The sequence below is a fragment of the Dasypus novemcinctus genome, chromosome 5 (assembly GCF_030445035.2).
Source record: "Dasypus novemcinctus isolate mDasNov1 chromosome 5, mDasNov1.1.hap2, whole genome shotgun sequence".
Classification (NCBI taxonomy): domain Eukaryota; kingdom Metazoa; phylum Chordata; class Mammalia; order Cingulata; family Dasypodidae; genus Dasypus; species Dasypus novemcinctus.
In genome coordinates, this window is record NC_080677.1 from 129436139 (window position 1) to 129459629 (window position 23491).

A 23491-nucleotide genomic window follows, 5' to 3' on the forward strand; every position below is an offset into this window, starting at 1 on the left:
CAAATTGCTTAAAAATAGGATACCTTCTGCAGGTGCCATTCAATGAATCTTCTGTCCAAAATCCAACAGGCAATATATACCCATTTAGTTCCTAGGTAGGAGTGGCTTGGTTCAAAGAGGGGAAATGGTAAAAATAAGATAGTACCCGTAAAAAAGCAACTTTTCTATCTCATATTTTTCTAACCCTTACCTGTTCTCCATCACTTAAAAAACAAAAACAAAAACAAAAACAAAAAACCATCTGTGAAACCTATAATATAGCTCAAACTACAGTGCATCTAAAACCCAAAGCAAGGATACAGATATGAGAAAGCTTAGGAACGACAGCATATAATTACTGAGTTTCTGGGTTTTTAGATGGGCTATCTGTGTTATACTCTCATAATCTTTGTGGAAAGTATAATAATCCTTGGTCCTAAAGACCCTGAAATGTTGCCAAAGAGATAACACAAATTAAAAAAAGAATAAAAAAAAGTTAATGAAGGACTAAAATGTGCAGTACATAAGAGCTATAAATGAAACAACGTGGGTGAGAAAACTCTGCCTATTATATGACCATTAATGCATGGTTCCAGACATGTTAACGCTGACTTTATAGACCTCCACCAAAGTACAAAATTAAAAGTTCTCAAATATCTCTGTAATAATAAAGCAATAAATCTTACCAAGTGCTGATAACACTGTGGTCCACAAGGCTTGTTGTCTAGAGCTGTTTCTGTGTTCTTCCGCTTGTAAGTGTTGGGCGTTGCATGAAAAGCTGCAAAATAAATTAAAAATAAAGTATGTGAATATAGCTATAAAATATTTACTTTATCTTTTTCCCAATTTCAAGGTTAAAATATTCTATAGAACTTCCTTTATGTTCTTATCGAATTAGCACAATGTTTCTCATTGACTCTTTCCCAAAACACCTCCACTCCTTCCCTCCTTCCTGAATCCCAGAGGAAATGGTAAGTTCTAAAATGATTAGTCATTCCTTATTCTTCCCCTCACAAGTATAACTGAAGCACATATATAAACAGTGATTATAAATATTCATTTAAAATTAGTCTATAATATCTCCATTGAATCAGATGATATTTCCTCCACAGTGAAATCAGATTTATATTTTTAACAAAAGGATTCTGCCACCTATAACTTCTTGGTTTCCAAAGAAAGGTTAACAATCAGCTCATCAAATGGGGAATAGAATGGGATAACACTTGGTATAAACTATATATTTCTTAAAGAAAAATAGGAGAGCTCCAGATTATTAAAATTAAACTAATTTAACCATATATAAAATTCAAGGATCTAGAGCTGTTACACATTTAGCACACCTTTCCACGGGGGGGGGGGGGGGGGGGGGGAATAAAACATGTTTTAGAAAAACAAAACGTTTGAGATTAAAATTCTCAAATAATATGCTAATAATGATACAAAGGTATATTAGAGAACTGTGAACACACAAGAGTAACTTCTGAGAACTTCTTTTGAAAGCTTGCTTCCTAGAGTGCAAAGGGAAACAGAAATGCTCTATTTAGAATTATACCAGATGAAAATTTTGATTTGGATGAAAACAAGTGGCATATTCTTGAAACAAATAATTTTTAAAGTACTTCTAACAAGTCATAAACAAAATGAAGAGGGATGAGGGAGGTGGGGGGGTGGGGAGACAGACATTGTTTTTGAAATTAGAAATTCAAGGTTTAAATTCTGTTTCAAGTCTGTGAGTTAAGTTTTACCCAACATGAAAGCCTAATACGTATGAGTGATTTGGCAGTGAATTGGGTTTGTGGGATCTTTACTACAGATACTTAGCATCTAGAAGGTTAACATCAAACCACCAAGGAATTATATCAGTTTTTAAAAAAAACAGTCTTCCTTTGTCAGAATTAGCCCCACATATTTAGCCACACATTTTTTTGGTAATGTGTATGCCTCCTCTAGCACATGATAGATTTATAAATTAAAGACATGGATGATTTATAGGGCACAGATCCTCTTGCTACAATTTACTGAAAACACACCTGAAAAGGTGAGTAGCCTCTGCTGAACATATGACCTTAGCTACAAGATGTCTCTTGACTAATCAAAACTAGGAAATAGGATACTCATTAGAAGCCACAATTATAAAGTCTAAGATAAGACAAGAACAAGTTCAGGCTATACAAGAAAAAATACTAATAAGCTAACTTACTAACATATTAAATTAAAAGCTAATTTCAAAAATTCTAAATTTCACATTTCATTTAACTGAAAATAGAAGGAAAGTATTCTTAATACTAAATTTCACCAGGAGAATTTTAAACTTCAATTCTTTGGAAAAACTACTAAAGAACTCCATCTAGAACCACCCTGACTACTTTTAAAAAGGTGGAACATCATCTTTTCAAATAGGCATCTTAAAATACTAATTCTCAAAACAAGTTATTAAAATATACCTCACATCAAATAAATAAGGGAAAACTTATAGAATATAAAGTTAACCAATCAGAAAAATAATAAGAGAAATTAAGGTATGACACTCTTTAAATTATACAAAACAGGAGAGAACACAGATATTAAGGGCAGTTTTTTTTTATTTCAGAAGCAACCCATAAAATCTTGTTGAAAAATTTCATCAAAAGGGATTTCAAGCAAATGAAAAAGATTTATAATATACAATTCAAGGGAAACAGAGGTGGCTCAACCAGTTGGGCACTGGTCTACCACATGGGAGGTCCTAGAGCAACCTAAAGAAGACAAGCACATGCCCACACCTGCCACATTGAGAGCTAGACACCGTACTCCATCACAATGAGAGCTAGATGCCTGCACCAGCCCCAACGAGAGCTAGACGCCCGTACCCGCTGCAACGAGAGCTAGATGATACATCACACAGCAGTTAGCAGATGCCTCAACTAGCAGACACCTAAATGAGCAGGTGCCACAAGCCAGGAGATGCTGCAGCCCATGGAGAGCAGATGTGGCTCAGGTCGTTGGACATTCACCTCCCATGCAGGAGGCCCCAGGTTTGGTTCCTGGTGCCTCCTGGAGAAGATGAATAAACAATGAACAGACAGATAAGAGAATCATCTGCAGGGAGGAAGGGGAGGGGATAAATAAAATAGTAAATAATAAATGAATAAATAAAGTTTTTACAATTCCAGCTGTTCTTATATTACTGGTAAATATAGGGAAGCAGATTTGGTTCAATGGATAGGGCATTCACCTACCACATGGGAGGTCCAAGGTTCAAACCTCAGGCCTCCTGACCCTTGTGGTGAGCTGGCCCATGCACAATGCTGATGCGCGGAATGCTGTGCCACGCAGAGGTGTCCCCCGTGTAGGGGAGCCCCATGTGCAAGGAGTGTGCCCCATAAGGAGAGCCGCCCAGCGCGAAAGAAGTGCAGCCTGCCTAGGAATGGCGCCGCACACATGGAGAGCTGACACAACAAAAAGAAACACAGATTCCCAGTACTGCTGATAAGGATAGAACCAGTCACAGAAGAATACACAGCAAATGGACAGAGAGAGCAGACAACTGCGGAGGGGGGAGAGGGAAGGGAGAGAAAAAGAAATGTAAATATATAAAACTCCTGAGGATCTTTTTTGCCTATGATTCCCTAGTCAGCAATAGATATGAATAGAACTATTCTTTTTGCTACATGAATTAAGAAAACATGGCATGTCACTAATCAGTCTTTGCAGTGACTATCACTGATATACAGCCATTTCTTTAAATTGTTAGTTACTATGTAATAAAAAAATATAATAGTGATCACAATCACTACAAAATGTCACTTTTATATAGTAACTTTTGTTTACAGTATTGATCCTGCCTGATCTGACAAGAACTTAGTGTTAAGACTAAACTCGTATTAAATACACTTCAGTTAGATGCGTAAGTTCTTGTAACAAAGAGAATAGACGAATTTTGTAAATTTTCACAAAACAAATAATCTCAATATTCAACGCATAGGATAGTATTAATAACAGCAGCAAAAACAGCTAACAATAAAAACTCAAATGTTCCAGGCACATACTAAAATCATTATCTCATTTAATCCTCAAACACACAAAAAGTCATGTCCTAGATTTGTTATCCCCAAGAGAGATTAAATCACTCTTGTCAAGTATATGGCAAATATGAACTTGTGTATGGCTGAACTTTTAACCTTTATACATCAAAAAATGGTTAAAAAAAAAAGTCAACCCTCAACTACAAATTTCAGAATACACTTTCCAAATTCTGATCATTTAAGGTATTAAAATTTCTACCATCAACATTAATAAACATTCCAGAAAGACTACTAAAACAGATTTTCACACAATATCAAAAAGGACAAATACATGTAATTGAGTTTTATTCTTAAAAGGAATCCTCTGTAGACCAAGCAGATAATAGAAAGAACGTCAGAACACTTCTTCTATGGAAGTCCTAGTTTGGGTCCTTTATACACACATACAAACCACCCATTTAAATTTCCCAAGCTACACTTTCCTCATGATTCCCTCCTTGCCTAACTCCTTGTAAGAAATGTTCTACTATGCCCAGTCAATTTATGTCATCTTTCCCTTTATTAATTGACTTGGTTCCTCTAACACAAATGTAAGACACACTAGACAGTCAAATTTTAGACTGAAGGTTTCATTAAAATTTATCATGATTCCAAGTTTACAAAAAATGATATTCCAACTTATAAAATGGATGGTGGTCTAAATTTTCATACACAGGCTGCTTATTAGAATATAAAGTATATTTTAGATCACTGAGGAAAACTATTTATACTTCCAGGTTCACTAGAACTTTCAAGTCATTCGTAATAAAAAAGCTCTACAGTCTGGGACATTGGGCTTCTGGCTAGATGTACCGCAAATTCCCTACCATCAAAACTTATGTTATTACAAAGATATGGGTCTCTCTTTTCTCCGAGAAAAGTTAGAAGACAGAAGAAATGGCCTTGAAAAAAAAATGTTCTAGAGTTTAGGACACCAGAGGAAAGCTGGACACCACTCAGGAGTTGAGGGGCACAGGACAAAAAATGTTGAGGGAAAGACCATGAATAGAAGCTGCAGCTGCAGCTGCCAGCACCTTCCCCCCTAACCCAAAAGCAGACAATTTTTAATTTTCCAGCCTCGGTCAGAGATACAGACAGAGGTGGCTGGAAGGGACTCACCTCCCCAGGAAAAAGGAAAGAGGGATGTAGCCGAAGGCTGATTGAGCCTTTGGGCAACAAATACCTTTTCCTGTGTTCCACCAGCTGTTGCAGGCCTTGGGAGCTGGCAGAGGACAAAAGAGATCTAACCCCCTCAATCACCCTTCCTACTGACCAGGACTGGTTATTGAGGACACAGAGGGGAACGGATTTCCTACCCAGGAAAAGGGAGGGGGCTGCTAGCAAATGCTGGAGAACAGACTCTGAGGCAAGTCTGAATGGCAAATCACTAAAGAGCCTCCAGGCAGGATCCTCTGTCATAGTGCTGTAGTGCTGTAGTGCTGTAGTGTTGCAGGGAACACACTCTGAGCAGGCTGCTGAAGGATACCATCTGCTGGCAGACCAAGGAAGAGCATGTGAGGAAATGTAAATAAGAGAAACTTTTTCTGGCCTTTATAGCCTCCCTCCCCAGCCCATGGAAGCAGCTTTGGAACCCATTACTGTGTACATGGCTCAGATGTGAGCAACAGGGAAAGTCCGAAATACCTAGACCAGGATGAACCAAAGAACAGCAGTGACACACAGCCTCCTGCCACCAAATCCCTGACAGAGAGAAATTGAACATCAGGGTAAACATGCCACATAATTAGATGCCTAGACATCAGCAAAAAATTAAAGCCACACTAATAAAATAGAAGTAACGGGGAAGCGGAAGTGCCTCAATCAGATGGGCTCCCGTCTACCATATGGGAGGCCCTGGTTCCCATCCCAGGGCCTCCGTATGAAAGCAGGCTTGCCTGCATGCCGCAGAGAGCTGCCGGCCCACAAGCGCCACAAAGTGCCACCCAGCCCACAAGCACCAAGGAGAGCCCACTCAGCAAGGTGACGCCACAAAAAGGGAGACAAGTAAAAACACAGACGAGCACACAGCAAATGGACACAGAGAACAGACAAGCAAGTAAGCCGCAAGGCAGGAGGAATAAAAATTAAAAATTAAAAAACAGAAGTAATGGTACAAGAAAAAGAATAGCCTTGCCGTCTCTCCTGGGAAGAGGCAGCTGGGCACCGCTGGAGGTTCTCCGGGACCAGGCTTTTTCAGGATTTTTTCAGGGCAGGAAGTGTCTGGACATCCATTTGGTGGGAAGGTAACGGAAAGGACTGGACTATAAGATATAATTTGGGACTTTTCAGGAGGGGGAGGCAAGATGGCGGCTGAGTGAACTTCCCGGTTACTAGCTCCTGGGGGGAATCGGCTGGGAGGCGTCGGAGACTCTTTGGGACCGGCTGTTTCGGGATTTTTCCTGGTCCGGAGGTGTCTGGACATCGATTTGGAGGGAAGGTAACAGAGAGGATCCATCTGTGAAATATACACGGAGATCCCAGCTACGTGTGGAGGACTCCCTCCTTGGGTAGGCGGAGCCAAGGCAGCTAGCACCGCGGCGGGTGGCAGGCGGGAGAGCCGAGCCCCGCTGTGCCGCGGCGGGCGGCGGGCGAAGGAGACAAGCCCAGCCGAGCCTAGCCTAGCCGAGCCGCGGCGGGCGGCGGGCAGGAGAGGCGGGCGGCGGGCGGGAGAGCCGAGCCGCGCTGCGCCGCGGCGGCAGGCGGTGGGCGGGGAAGCCGAGTCCGGCCGAGCCCGGCTGAGAGCCGCAGCGGGCGGGGGGGCTGAGCCCAGCCACGCCGCGCCGGGCGGGAAAGCCGAGCTCAGCCGAGCCCAGCCGAGCCGCAGCGGGTGGCGGGCGGGGGACCGGAGCCCAGCTGAGCCCAGCCGAGCCTGGCGGCCGGGTTTCTGTTCATTGTTTTTTGTTTATTTTTATTTTTTTTTATTTTTTTATTTTTTGTTGTTGTTGTTGTTCTTGTTGTTCTTTTTTTTTTTTCAATCCTCTCTTTCTTGTCCACAATATTCTTCTTATACTATTTTACCTTAACAATACAATAGGTCCTACAGGAAATACCTCACATTTGCTGGGTTTCCTCACCCTCCACTGCCTCATTTCTCTGTGAATAGATTTAGCCTATCTACACTATCCCCTTTCCCCTACAACTTGATATCCTCCACCATCTGCTATCTCTCCTATATTCCATCTCCCTTTCTTTGATCCACAAAGTGTCTAACTCTTAATTTCTAATACCTTTGTTTAGTTTTCCATCTGGTATTCGTCCCTGAAACTATTACCTTTCTTTTCTCTTTCCCTCTCTCACGAAAACAATAGCCTCTTAGTACGTACCACATTCCTCCCATATTCAGTCGTCTACCTCATTATAGGTACTTTCCTACTACTATAACTCTACACAATTTACATGATCTAACCTCCATCCTCCCAGAACTCATATTGTTGCTTTGTAAACATATATCACCAATACTACTTCACACTTTTTCCTTCCTTACACAATTGACTTTCCCCAGCACTAATACTTTCCTTTAAAGTGAGCTTAACTAGCAATAAGAAATTGGAATAAGAAGAACAAAGTGACAAAGAGAAGATATAACACTTACGCAAAAACAACAGCTAATTAATCTCCAAGACTAGACAAAGAAGCTAACGAACTGATTAAACCCGTCAAGGAAAAATGTTGACAAGACAGCAACAAAAATCTACAAACCAAACCAGTAATCAGGAAAACATGGCTGAATCCAATCAACAAACTGAAAATCAGGAAGGGGGGCAGGACTTCGCACAAGCAATGAAAGATCTCAGAACATTTATCACCGACAAATTTGATGAAGTAATGAAAGAGGTTAACAGCATGAAGACAACACTTGGAGGGGAAATTGCAGACATGCGCAAAAAAATAACAGATATGATGGAAATGAACACCACAATTCAAGAAATCAAAAATACACTTGCAGCAAATATCAGCAGACTAGAAGAGGCAGAGCAGAGAATTAGTGATGTGGAAGACAGTGCATTGGAAATCAAACAGATAGTAGAAGTGGTCAATAAAAAGGTAGAAAAAATCCAGATAGGACTTAGGGACCTGAATGATAACGCAAAACGCTCAAACATACGTATTATAGGCATTCCAGAAGGAGAAGAGAAGGGAAAGGGGTCAAAAGGAGTGTTGCAGGAAATAATGAATGAAAACTTCCCAAATCTACTGAAAGAGACAGATGTACATATCCAAGAAGCACAGCGCACTCCACTGGTCATAAACCCCAACAGGCCCACCCCAAGACATATACTTGTCAAATTATCCAATGCTCAAGACAAAGAAAAAATTCTAAAAGCAGCAAGAGAAAAGAAAACCATCACATACAAGGGAAACTCCATAAGATTAAGTGCTGATTTCTCATCTGAAACGATGGAGGCAAGAAGGCAGTGGTATGATATAGTCAAGGTACTAAAGGAAAAAAATCTCCAACCAAGAATACTCTATCCAGCTAAACTAGCATTCAAAAATGATGGAGAGTTCAAAATATTCACAGATAAACAGAAACTGAAAGAGTATATCAACAAGAAACCTCCCCTTCAAGAAATTCTTAAGGGAATTCTGCAGGAAGAAAGGAAAAAACAGGACAGTCAGAGATGGAGGAGAGTGTAAAAGCAACAAGAAAGACAAAAATAGAAGGGGAAAATAAAATAATACAAACAAAATATAACAAACACAAATCCAACCAAAATATGGCTACCATAAATAACTCTCTAAACGTAATAACACTGAATGTCAACGGACTAAACTCACCTATCAAAAGATTCAGACTGGGACACTGGATAAGGAAATACGACCCATCTATATGCTGCCTACAAGAGACACATCTTAGACCCAGAGACTCATGGAGGTTGAAAGTGAATGGCTGGAAAACAATCATACAAGCAAACAACAACCAAAAAAAGGCAGGAGTAGCTATATTAATATCAGACAAAATAGACTTTAAATGCGAAACAATTGTGAGAGACAAAGAAGGATACTATATTTTAGTGAAAGGGACAATTTGTCAAGAAGATCGAACAATCATAAATATTTATGCTCCTAACAAGGGCGCCTCTAAATATGTGAGGCAAACGCGGGAAAAACTAAGTGAAAGAATAGATGCATCTACAATTATAGTGGGGGATTTTAATACACCACTATCAACTCTGGACAGAACATCTCAAAAGAGAAATCACTAAAGAAACAAAACATTTGAACAGTATATTAGAAGAGCTGGATCTAATAGACATATATAGATCATTACACCCAAACACAGCAGGATATACATTTTTCTCAAGCGCACATGGAACATTCTCCAAGATTGACCATATGCTAGGCCACAAAGAAAGGCTTAATGAATTCAGAAAGATCGAAATCATACAAAACAATATCTCTGACCACAGTGGAGTCAAGCTGGAAATTTGCAAGGGACAGAGACCCAGACTTCACACGACAATTTGGAAATTAAATAGCACACTCTTAGAAAAACAGTGGGTCAAAGAGGAAATCTCAAAAGAAATCAATGACTACCTTGAAACAAATGATAATGATAACACAACATACCAAAATTTATGGGATGCAGCAAAAGCAGTACTGAGAGGGAAATTTATAGCCATAAATTCATATATCAAAAAAGAAGAAAGAGCAGAAATTGAAGAATTAACTGCACATTTGAAGGAATTAGAAAAACAACAACAAAGTAACCCAACAGGAAGAAGAAGGAAGGAAATAACAAAGATAAGAGCAGAACTAAATGAAATAGAAAATAAGAAAGCACTTGAAAAAATAAACAAGACCAAGAGCTGGTTTTTTGAGAAGATCAACAAAATTGACAAACCTTTGGCGAGACTAACAAAGAAAAAAAAAGAAAAGATGCAAATACACAAAATAAGAAATGAGAAAGGTGATATCACCACTGACCCCACAGAAATAAAGACTATCATAAGAGGATACTTTGAAAAACTATATTCCAACAAAAATGACAATTTAGAGGAAATGGACAAATTCCTAGAAATACATAAGCAGCCCATACTGACGAAAGAAGAAATTGATGATCTTAACAAACCAATCACAAGCAAAGAGATAGAATCAGTCATTAAAAATCTCCCAACTAAGAAGAGCCCAGGGCCAGACGGCTTCACAGGTGAATTCTACAAAACATTCCGGAAAGAACTAACACCAATCCTGGTGAAACTATTCCAAAAAATTGAAACAGAAGAAACACTGCCTAATTCCTTCTATGATGCCAACATTACCCTAGTACCAAAACCAAACAAAGACACCACAAGAAAGGAAAATTACAGACCAATTTCTCTAATGAACCTAGACGCAAAAATACTTAACAAAATACTTGCTAATCGTATTCAACAACACATTAAACGAATTATACACCATGACCAAGTGGGATTTATCCCAGGTATGCAAGGATGGTTCAACATAAGAAAATCAATCAATGTAATACACCATATAAACAGATTGAGAGAAAAAAACCACATGATTATATCTATAGATGCAGAAAAGGCATTTGACAAAATACAGCACCCCTTCCTGATAAAAACACTCCAAAAGATCGGAATACAAGGAAACTTTTTGAACATGATAAAGAGTATATATGAAAAACCTAAAGCCAACATTGTTTACAATGGCGAAGTCCTGAAATCCTTCCCTCTAAAATCAGGAACAAGACAAGGATGCCCATTGTCTCCGCTCCTATTTAACATTGTCTTGGAAGTACTGGCTCGAGCACTGAGACAAGAACCAGATATAAAAGGCATTCAAATTGGAAGGGAAGAAGTCAAAATTTCATTATTTGCAGATGACATGATCCTATATATAGAAAACCCTGAGAGATCTTCAACAAAGCTCCTAGAACTCATAAATGAGTTTAGCAAAGTTGCAGGTTATAAGATCAATGCGCAAAAATCAGTAGCATTTCTATACACCAATAATGAGCAAGATCAGGAGGAAATCAAGAAACAAATACCATTCACAATAGTAAATAAAAAAATCAAATACTTAGGAATAAATTTAACTAAAGAGGTAAAAAACTTATACATCGAGAACTATACGAGATTGTTCAAGGAAATCAAAGAAGACCTAAATAAATGGAAGAATATTCCCTGTTCATGGATAGGAAGACTGAATATTATTAAGATGTCTATCCTACCAAAACTGATCTACACATTCAATGCAATCCCAGTAAAAATCAACACAGCCTTCTTTAAGGAACTAGAAAAACTAACTATGAAATTTATTTGGAATAAAAAGAGGCCCCGAATAGCCAAAGACATATTGAAAAAGAAAAACGAAATAGGAGGAATCACACTTCCTGACTTCAAAACATACTACAAAGCTACAGTAGTGAAAACAGCATGGTACTGGCATAAGGAGAGACACACAGACCAATGGAATCGAATTGAAAGTTCAGATATAGAACCTCATGTATATAGCCATATAATATTCGATAAAGCCACCAAACCCTCTCAACTGGGAGAGAATGGCCTATTCAACAAATGGTGCCTGGAGAACTGGATAGCCATATGTAGAAGAATGAAAGAGGATTACCATCTCACACCTTATACAAAGATCAACTCTAGATGGATCAAAGACCTAAATATAAGAGCCAAGATCATAAAGACCTTAGAAAGCAGTGTAGGGAAACATCTACAGGACCTTGTAATAGGAAATGGCTTCATGAATATCACACCAAAAGCACGAGCAGCAAAAGAACAAATAGATAAATGGGACTACCTCAAAATTAAAGCCTTCTGCACCTCAAAGGAGTTTATCAAGAAAGTAAAAAGGGAACCCACACAATGGGAGAAAATATTTGGCAACCATATATCTGATAAGAGACTTATAACTTGCATATATAAAGAACTCATATATCTCGAAAACAAAAAGATAAACAACCCATTTAAAAAATGGGAAAAAGATTTAAACAGACACTTCTCCAAAGAAGAAATACAAATGGCTAAAAAGCACATGAAAAAATGCTCCAAATCCCTAGCTATCAGGGAAATGCAAATCAAAACTACAATGAGATACCATCTTACTCCCATAAGATTGGCAGCCATGAAAAAAACAGTAGAATACAAATGCTGGAGAGGATGTGAAGAAAGGGGAACACTCATCCATTGCTGGTGGGAATGCAGAAGGATCCAACCATTCTGGAGGACAGTTTGGCAGTTTCTCAAAAAATTATCCATAGATTTGCCATATGACCCAGCAATACCACTGCTGGGTATATACCCATCAGATCTGAAAACAAAGACACAAACCGATATATGTACACCAATGTTCATAGCAGCATTGTTCACCATCGCCAAAAGTTGGAATCAATCCAAAAGTCCATCAACAGATAAGTGGATCAATAAAATGTGGTATATACACACAATGGAATACTACTCAGCTGTAAGAACCAATACACTACAATCGCACGTGATAACATGGATGGACCTTGAGAATCTTATGTTAAGTGAAGCAACCCAGGCATTGAAGGACAAATACTATATGACCTCAATGATATGAAATAAGTTAACTGCCTCAGAGAGCTAGAGTCTGGAAAAGTGGCTTACTGGAAATCGGGGGGTGGAGGAAGGATGTGAGTTAATGTCTGTAGGGGTGGAATCTGTGATGAGCTGGGGGTAAGTATGAGCACAAAGAAGGGACAAAATGGGGGCAAGGGGTTACCTTCGGGTGGGGTTTTCTGGGTTTGAGGGGGGCTGGGGATGGGAAGAGGGGTAATATGGTCCAAGAAATAGGTGGGAGGGTGGGGCAACATACAAACATGGGAGAGTGCCAGAAGTTCGTTGAGAACTAAATGTTGAGTAAAACGTACCAAAGTATAAATAGGAGAGTCACCTGGTTAGGACACTCAGGGGGTATGGTCTGATGCGGGACGGACTCCGGAGGGAATAGCTGAAGGCTCATTTTGCCAAGGTGGGTTCTACCATTGGGTGGGGTGGACCCATATCCTGGGGAAGACTAATGCCGTCGAATAGAGAGAACTGTATCTCTCGTGAGAAAGGACGGCTCCCAGGGCATTAGATTGGCAGGCGTTGTGGGCCCTAAGGGGAGGGGAAAATGGACGTGCAATGGATAGAACAAAGGTAAATAAGGGGGCAAAAGAGGAGTTATGTGAGAGTACACGAGGATGAATATAAAACAGCTAATATTACACCAAAAACATATAGGGGACGACAGACTAATAATGAAAACCATAAGACAAAACATAGGATAACTAAAAAATTTAGAAAACTGTACAACCTAAAGTATGGACCACATAGTAAGCACAAATGTTACCTTGTTTGAAAACTATAGTTTCGGAATCTGTACATCAGTTTCAGGAAATATGATATGAATAAATTAAAAGATTATTGCTGTGGAAGGGAAAAGGTTTTATGGTGGATCTGGGGAAATACTGTATATTGTATAGATGAATTTTGGTGATCTAAAACTCTTCTGAAGCTGACATTATGTTGGGATTCACTTTACGGGAAGTTTTGGATCACAGAGTGGTTCAACAATGGCAGCGGAGGAATACTGATATGGGATGTTATTGACAGGATATATATGGTTGACAGGGAGTTATACAGGGCATATGCCCAGGGAATATGGTAATGTCTATATATACTCATAGTGGAAACAATTAAAAACAACAGCTGGGGGGGTACTGGGCTCCTGGCCGGGGGGTCACTGTTGTGGGCCCTGGGAGAGCAGCGGCAATCCTCCAGGTGCAACGGCAAGAACCAGGAAGGAAGGAGGGCCCAACAGTGGGCTCTTGATACTAATGGCTACACTTTTGAGCCTATGCACCTGCAATAAGAACAAGGCCTAGAGTAGCATTGTGCCTGGGGGTTTCCTCCTGACAGCCTTCATGTTACTCAAATGTGGCCACTCTCACAGCCAAACTCAGCGTGTAGATGTGATGCATTCCCCCCAGCGTGGGACACGACACCCGGGGATGAGCCTCCCTGGCACCGAGGGATCACTACCACATACCAACTGAAGAAGCAACTAGAAAATGACCTTGAATTAAAGATTCAATGCGGAACAGCAGAATATACCTGTCTACATATAATAACATGACTTCGGGAAGCGGTTTGACCTAATGTAAGGGGGAAATGGAAAGGAGAAATGAGATTATAAGGCTGTGAGTCTCTAAAAAAGAGTCTGGAGGTTGTCAGAAGGAATACCCCTATGTACAACTGAACAGAGTCTAAGAGACAGATAAGGTAGATACAACCCCAGGTATTGGTTCTTTTGAGGGATAAAGAGACCCACGGGTTCTATGGTCATGGCAGAAGGGGTTCACTGCCATGACAGATGGCCCTTCTTTGGAGCTGGTGTTTCTGCGTGATGGAAATGGACTCAGAGGGGATCTCTTTTCACAAGACTTGCATGCTACTTTATTGGAATTGTAGTTGGTGCTGAGTTTAAGATATATGTAGGGGATTTGAATCTCTGGACTGATAATATGACACCCAGGCCCAGAGCCTCAACAGACTTCAGCTCCTACACTTTGACTTATTGCACTTACTCCACTCAGCTAACATGGAGTTGAAGAAGGTCAACCACCACAACATGGAGCCTAGAGTGTCTACAACTAGAAGCGGGAAGAGTGCATCCAGTACCCATGTGGAATCTAAGCCCTCACTTGACATAGGTGTGCAATGGACACAACCAATCCAATGTCCACAGAGGAAATGTGAAATGGGTGTGGGAACGGTAGCCATGGGGGCTGCTGGGTGTGGGGAACGGGAGGAAGAGATGAGATGTGGAGGCGTTTTCGGGACGTGGAGTTGTCCTGGATAGTGCTTCACGGACAATTACGGTACACTGTAGATCCCCCCAGGGCCCACTGGATGGAACGTGAGAGAGTCTGGGCTATGATGTGGACCATTGACTATGGGGTCCAGTGATGCTCAGAGATGAACTTACCAGGTGCAATGGATGTATCACGATGATGGGAGAGAGTGTTGCTGTGGGGGGAGTGGGGGGCGGGGGCGGTGGGGTTGAATGGGACCTCATGTATTTTTTTTAATGTAATTAAAAAATAATAATAAATAAATATTTAAAAAATAAAAAAAAATAAAAAAAGAAAAAAGAAAAAGAATATACCAAAGTTCCAGACAAGACACTGGATTTCAGGAAACTAATCAATGCAATTCATACAAATTTCCAAAATCAAATTAAATGACCTGAAAGATAACATGGCTAAAGAGATGAAGAACATCAAGAAGACACTGAACAAGCACAACGAAGAATTTGTAAGTCTAAATATAAAAATAACAGCTCATGGGAAAGGAAAAAACTGGTAAGATCAAAAACACAGAGTGAGATTAAAAAACCACAGAGATAGGTGAGATCAAAAACAGAGGGTATATAGCTCAGTGGTTTGAATGCCTGTTTCCAATCCCCATTCCTCCTTAAAAAACAAAAAACAAGCAAAACAAATGAAAAAACCAACTCAGGGAAACTGATATAGCACACTGGTTGAGCAAAGGCTTCCCATACACAAGGTCCACGGTTCAATCTGCAGAACCCAGTACCTAAAAAAAAGAAAGAAAGAAAGAAAGAAAAAGACACTGAAATGCTATAATTGGAATACTGAAAGACAAAAATTGCCAACACAGAGTTCTTTATCCAGCAAAATTATCCTTCAACTATTAAGGCAAGTTTAATATATTCACAAATATTTAGAAACTAAGATAGTTCATTAAAAAATTCACCTTTGGGCAGCGGACTTGGCCCAGTGGTTAGGGCGTCCGTCTACCACATGGGAGATCCGCGGTTCACACCCTGGGCCTCCCTGACCCGTGTGCAGCTGGCCCATGCGCAGTGCTGATGTGCGCAAGGAGTGCCGTGCCACGCAGGGGTGTGCCCTATGTAGGGGAGCCCCATACGCAAGGAGTGCGCCCCGTAAAGAGAGCCGCCCAGTGCAAAAGAAAGTGCAGCCTGCCCAGGAATGGCACTGCCCACACGGAGACCTAACACAATAAAATGACACAACAAAAAGAAACACAGATTCCCATGCTGCAGACAACAGAAGCGGACAAAGACGATGCAGCAAACAGACACAGAGAACAGACAACTGGGGTGGCGGGGGGGGGAGAGGAGAGAAATAAATAAAAATAAATAAATCTTTAAAAAAAAAAGGGTGATGCAACATAAGAAAATCAATTAGCATAACAGACTACATTAACAAACTGAAGGAAAAAAAAAAACCCAAATGATCATCTAGATCGATGCAAAAAAGGCATTCAACAGGGAAGCGGACTTGGCCCAGAGGACTGGGTGTCCGTCTACCACATGGGAGGTCCGCAGTTCAAACCCCAGGCCTCCTTGACCTGTGTGGAGCTGGCCCATGCGCAGTGCTGATGCGCGAAAGGAGTGCTGTGCCACGCAAGGGTGTCCCCCGCGTAGGCGAGCCCCATGCGCAAGGAGTGTGCCCCGTAAGGAGATCCGCCCAGCGGGAAAGAAGTTCAGCCTGCCCAGGAATGGCACCACACACAAGGAGAGGTGACGCAACAAGATGACACAACAACAAAGAGACACAGATTCCCGTGCCGCTGATAACAACAAAAGTGGACAAAAAGAAGAACACACAGCAAATGGACACAGAGAACAGACAACTGGGGCGGGGGAGAAGGGGAAGGGGAGAGAAATAAAAAATAAAAACTAAAATAAAAAAACTAAAAAAAAAAAAAGGCATTCAACAAAATCAGCACCCTTGATAAAAATACTTTGAAAGATTGGAAAAGAAGGAAAATCCCTCAATATGACAAAGGACTTGCATGAAAGATCCACAGCCAAAGGCTGAAAGCTGAATCTAACTCATATCATAATAAATTCCAAATGGAACGATTTACATGTGAAAAAAAGTGAAATGTAAAATTGACTAGCTGAAAAAGGTAAAAATCTTTTATAATCTTGATATGGGGAAAGCAACTGATACATTTACCTTTTTAAAAATATTTACCCTTTTAAAAATATTTTAAACTTGGCTTCCCTTATGGGGACTTTCTCCATACAACAAAATGAAAACAAAAAACTGCAACTCACATCTCAAAAATACTATTTTCCGGACTATATATATAAACAGCACCTAAGTCCAGAAAGACCAACAAGGATCTACCCTGGTCTGGGTGTGGGACTGAAAAGCTTCATGGCTCCATCCCCTCAGAAAAGCTTTGAACAACTAGTAAGAAGTGGCAGAAATATCATTCTCAAAAGCTGTAGAAAACAGTAACAGAGCAAGTGACAAATCAAGAAAAGAACTACTTCAAAGCAGCAAGGGGAGCAGATGCAGCTCAAGCAGTTGAGTGCCTGCCTCCCACATGGGAAGTCCAAAGGTTTGGTTCTTGGTGCCTCCTAAAAAAGATAATGAGCAGACATCAAGCAAAAATAATAAGTGGACAAGGACAGAGACAGCAAGCAGACAACAAGACCAACAGACAAGGGAGCCTTCTGGGGTGAGGAGTGAGAGGTGAGGGGGAAGCAGCAGGATCTCATGGCATTCTGGCTGTACCCTCCCTGACCCTTCACCAGAGCCTAGCAAGAGCTGGCCTGTGCTCCCAGTGTGGATTCCTGGTCCCAGTTCTGAAGGGAGTAGGGTAACCCTAATGCAAATACTGGGAGCATGTCTGTCTGGCCCAATCTGTTTGGTGGTGGCCTGAGGGACCCAATGTTCCAGAACTTGCCCTGCATGTGAAAGTAGACACAAAGAGCTCTCCCATGCTGTGAGAGAGCAGTCAAATTGTGATGTCAGGACAAGGTATTGCTGGTTTGTAGGACACACAATGTAGGGCCTGGGACTGAGCATTCCTAGGGAAGAGGCAACATTCCTGTCCCTGTAAATGGGGAAATTTCTAGGTCCAAAACGCCAAATGCATAGAAGGTACCAAGGAGTTCCCTACACTTTGGCTTGGATATATTTTCTAAACTATTTTACATGGGTAGGGTCTGAAAAAGAGCACTCCTAGGGAGGGAGACTTGGCCCACTGGTTAGGGCATCCGTCTACCACATGGGAGGTCCGCGGTTCAAACCCTGGCCCTCCTTGACCCACGTGGAGCTGGCCCACGCACAGTGCTGATGCGGAAAGGAGTGTCCCCCACGTAGGGAAGCCCCATGCACAAGGAGTGCGCCCCGTAAGGAGAGCCACCCAGCGCAAAAGAAAGTGTAGCCTGCCCAGGAATGGCACTGCACACACAGAGAGCTGACACAAGATGACGCAACAAAAAGAAACACAGATTCCCGTGCCGCTGACAACAACAGAAGCGGACAAAGAAGACGACACAGCAAATAGAGAGAGCAGACAACTGGGGAGGGGTGGAAGGGGAGAGAAATAAATAAATAAATCTTTAAAAAAAAAAAGCACTCCTACAGATCAATCTACAAGAATGGGAAAGGTGTTTTATCCTTCGTTTTTTTTGTTGTTGTTGTTAGCTCCTGGCATTAAAGGAAAGCACTATCATTAACACTAACTGGATACTAGCTTAAGGAACAGATGCATCAGAGTCTATATTTCAGTGATAACACTTTAAAATAACAAAATATTCAGCTTTCAACAAAAGTTTACTAAGTATGCAAAAAAAAAGAAAAATCAATGGCACAGAAGATTAAAGCATTAGAAACCATCAATATGGAGAACCAGACCTGGGACATTCCAAAAGAAGAATGCTCCTAAATATGTTCAAAGAGCTAGAGGAAAACATACACAAAGAAATAAAGGAAATTAAGAAAATGATATGTGAACAGAGTGTCAACACAGAGGTAGAAATTATGAAAAGAAACCATACAGAACTGAAAACCATTTTCTCTAGCAAGGTTTCAACAGAATCCTGGAGCTGGCAGAAGAAATTAATAAGGAAACTGAAGATAAGACAATTGAAACAATCTATCTGAGGAACAGAAGGAAGAAGAAAGAAGTGCACAGAGCCTGAAGAACCTGTACCCAAGGAACCTGTAGGACACCAGCAAGCATATTGTAGGAATCCCAGAAGAAGAAAGAAAAAGTGACAGAATATTCAAAGAAATAATGGTTGATAGCTTCCCAAATTTTATGAAAGATGTGCATATAAACAGCCAAGACACTCAAGAACTCCAAACGGGATACACTTGAGTTTGAGACCCACACCACTCCATGTCATAATCAAACTCACATCAGAATAAATGTCCCATGTCAAACAAGGAGAGAATTCTGAATTCTGAAAGCCACAAGAGAGAAGCAACATGTCACATACAAGAGAGCCTCTATAAGACAGAAACCATGGAGGAAAGAAGGAAGTGGGAAGGCAAAGAAAGTGCTGAAAGGAAAAAACTGCTACCCAAAAATTCTGTATCTGGCAAAACTGTCTTTCAAAAATGAGGGAGACATTCAACCAAACCTGAAGGACTAGGCAAAGAAAGTGCTGAAAGGAAAAAACTGCTACCCAAAAATTCTGTATCTGGCAAAACTGTCTTCCAAAAATGAGGGAGACATTCAACCAAACCTGAAGGACTCATCACCATTAGATGACCCTACAAGAAATGCTAAAAGGAGTTCTGCAGGTTGAAAGGAAAGGACAATAGACAATGGACTGGAGCCACATGAAGAAATGAAGACCCACTTTTACTTTTTAAAGATTTTTTATTTATTTCTCTCCCCTTCCTACCCCACCCCTCCAGTGTCTGCTCTTTGTGTCCATTCACTGTGTGTTCTTCTGTGTCCGCTTGTATTCTTGTCAGCAGCACTGAAAATCTGTGTCTCTTTTTTATTGTGTCATCTTGCTGCATTAGCTCTCCGTGTGAGCAGTGCCACTCCTGGAGCAGGCTGCACTTTTTTTGCATGGGATGACTATCCTTCTGGGGCATGCTCCTTGCACATGGGGTTCCCCTACACGGGGGACACCCCTGCATGGCACGGCACTCCTAGCGCGTGGCACTGTGCATGGGCCAGCTTACCACAAGGGTCAGAGGGCCCTGGGTTTGAGCCTGGACCTCCCATGTGGTAGGTAGATGCTCTAACAGTTAGCTGAGCCAAATCCACTTCCCTAAAGACCCACTTTACTCCACTGTTTACTCCCTTATAGGATCTAAATGGCAAATACATAAAATAATACGATAAATCAATAATTTGGGGCATATAGTGCATAAATATGTACTTTGTGTCAAGAACACTATAGAAGCAGACTATAAACATAATTTATGTATAAATTAACAAGACTGTTATAGATTTAGGATGTTTTGGTTTTTTTTGGGTTTTTTTTGACATACCAGAGATTGAACCCAGGGCCTTGTTAGTCAGAAGCCCGTGCTCAACCACTGAGCCATATCAGCTCCCCTGAGTTGGTTTTTTTCTTTTTTTCATTTATTTCCTTGCTGTTTGTTTTGGCCTTTTTTCCTTTAAGGAGGCATGGGGAACCAAACCCAGGGCCTCCCATGTGGCTCAAATGCTTGAGCAACATTTGCTCCCCAGGATGTTAAATTTAACCATAAAAAAATACTGGAGGACAGGCAAACTTATATAGAGATAGACAATAGAGTACAGAGGTTACTGGGCGGGGGTGGGGAGGAGTAGGGAAACGGAGTTAATGCAAAATGTGTTTCTGTTCCAAGTGAAGGGAAAATGCCAGTAATTGTAGTGAGGGTACTACAACTTTGTGAATGGGATCAATGACACAGAATGGTATGCTTGGAGGAGAGGTGATGGGAAGATTTACATTGTATATGTTTCCACAATTGAGAAAAAAAAATAAAAATAAAAAACATAATTTAAATAGATAACAATTAAATACAATTCCTGATCCAGGATGGAATCTAAGAATGGACATCAGGCTTAAAAATACATTATTGATATATTTTTTTATGCAACATTTTATGTAGTCTAAGTATCTTTTAAAAATAAATAGGGAGGGGAGGTGGCTAAAGTCATTGGATGCCTCCCTCCCACATGGGAGGTCCTGAGTTCAGTTCCCTATGCCTCCTAAAAAGAAGACAAGCACACAATGAACAGACAGAGAGCAATGAGCACAAAACAGTAAGGGGGGTGGGGAGAAACAAAATAGATCTTTAAAAATAAATACACTTTTAAAAATAAATTGAGACATGAAAAAATTGAAATATAGAATAAGCTTTATATCAATGATAACTGTACTTAATTACTTAAATGAATATCCCTTGTTCATAGGAAATGTATATGGAAGTATTGTGTTCAAGGAGTATGATGTGAACAAACTATTCTCAAATATTAGATAAAAGATACAATGGAATGATATGGCAAAGGTGGCAAAAATGTTAAAACTGGTGAAACTTATAGGTTACTGGGGGATGCTAATATATGTTGGAGTTCTCTGAATGGGGTTCATATTATTTTGCAATTGTTCTGTACGTTTTAAATTACTTAAAAATTTAAAGTTGTTTAAAAAGAAAAGACCAGCAAGCCGAAATATGAAAATAGTTTACAGAAAATAAACTTTCCAACATGAGAAGATATTCAGCCCCATTCAAAGGAAGGAAAATGCAAATTAAAACTACTCTGTAAAACCATTTTTCACTTACCAAATCAAGAAAACCCAAAAAGTTTGATATTGCACTCTACTGGGCAGAGCTGTGGTGGAAATAAGAGACTCTTAGGTTGCTGGTAAGCCTTTCAGTTGGTCATACCCATAAGGTAGGTCATTTGTCAATATCATAATTTATCACATAAACTTACACATAAGGGAAATGATATACAAGTATATGTAATATTATTCATCTTAATACTGTTGTATTAAGATGGCCCACCTCAAGGGACGAGGTCACTAAGTTATAATGTATCCTACACTGAACTACTATGCAGTTATACAGACAGGAAATAATGTCTATAATATTTTTTTTTGTTAAGTCAAAAAAGAAAGAGCCTAAAGAAAAAAATAATGTATTTGCCAAGAGACTACGAAAGAAAAAAAAAAAGAGGCCAAATATAAAGGTAGTGAGGTGAGAAATAGATGAACGGAGGACAGAAGTGATAGCAAGATGTCGCTGGACATCTTTTAATGCTATTTAATATGTAAATCATGTTAATGATGATATATTTTAAAAATAACAAAAAAAAAACCTGACTAAATACAAATGAAGTGCTATTGTATTTTATATGTATTAATGCATTTAGTCCTCACAACAGTCCTATGAGAAAATACTAGTATTATCACTGATATATAGAAAAAATAAAACATAAAAGATTCAATGTATGTATATATACCACTATTTAAAAACTTATTTAAAAAAACATATAGGGTGTGGTATTTTATTTGTCAAAGTTAGTATAAAACAATGAAAAAAACTTAAAGAACTCTTTAAGGGTAAATCATGAACAAATGGCTCTAGTGTAAAAAAGAAGGAACGGTGAGCAAAGTAGCCGATGGACCCACCACTCCCAGGTGCTATAGCCTGTCATCCTCATGGAGGCCAAGTTTATTAAAATGAAATGCCTATCTCTCATCTTCTCCCATAATAGTTAACAGTCTCAAGGTTCATCAACATCTAAATAGCACTATCAAATAATTCTAAATGCTACATCTATAAAAAACAAACAGGAGGGACAATTCTTTATTATAACGATAACTGAATGCAATCTATAATCTTAATAAAAATCACGTTTTATAAAATGATGGTGTGTAAGAAAATTAAATGCAATTGAAGATAACTATTTCAAGGGTTGTAAGAGGATATCACTGCGAAGCCCAAATAAAATATTTGATAATGGCTTAACTAAAAATGGCTTACTGTAGATTAAATTACCAAATCTTCAATTTAAACCACATTAAGCAAAGCAGATGTGGCTCAAGCAACTGAGCTTTCTCCTACCACAAGGGAGGTCACGGGTTCAATTTCTGGTGCCTTTCTAAAGAAAGCAAGCAAGACAGCAAGCTGACAGGATGGGCTGATGAGCAAGACAGCGAACTAACAGGACAGGCTGGCATGGCGATCTGACGCAACAATATGATGCAACAAGAGACACAAGGAGAAAAACACAATGAGACACAACAAAGGCAGAAGTGGCTCAAGCAATTAGGTGCTCGTTCCCTAGCGGGAGGTCCCAGGTTCGATTCCCAGTGCCTCCTAAAAAGGAAGACAAGCACACAATGAACACAGCAAGTGCAAACAAAAATGGGATGGGACTAAATTAATAAAATAAATCTTAAAAATAAATAAATATATGTACAAATTACATTAAGAGTACAGACAACAGCTAGGAAGTAGACGGAGATAGACTAACTCAGAAAATCAATTTCAAGTTGTTTCTAGGTTAAGAGAACAAAACCACTAACATTTCAAAAAAAAAAAAACTTAGCATTTTCAAACCGAACTATACATCGCCCAACAAATTACAGGCTGTGACAAATATAAATAAATATATAGAGTAAAAGAGATACCAAAGGTATATATTAACATTAAGAGTTACAAGTGGATAAAGAGGGGGGAAATTATAAAAAGC

The 23491-nt window shown here is 39.9% G+C and overlaps 1 protein-coding gene across 9 annotated transcripts in view; it reads right to left on the minus strand.

Annotated features, from left to right (window-relative positions):
- Window positions 1-23491, minus strand: part of EZH2 (enhancer of zeste 2 polycomb repressive complex 2 subunit) — a 100785-nt gene that overhangs the window by 15621 nt on the left and 61673 nt on the right. For all 9 annotated transcript variants that reach the window (XM_058297529.2, XM_058297526.2, XM_058297524.2 and 6 more), the window contains one exon: window positions 666-757. In XM_058297529.2, coding sequence (XP_058153512.1) covers window positions 666-757 — 92 coding nt within the window. The remainder of the gene's footprint in view (window positions 1-665; window positions 758-23491) is intronic.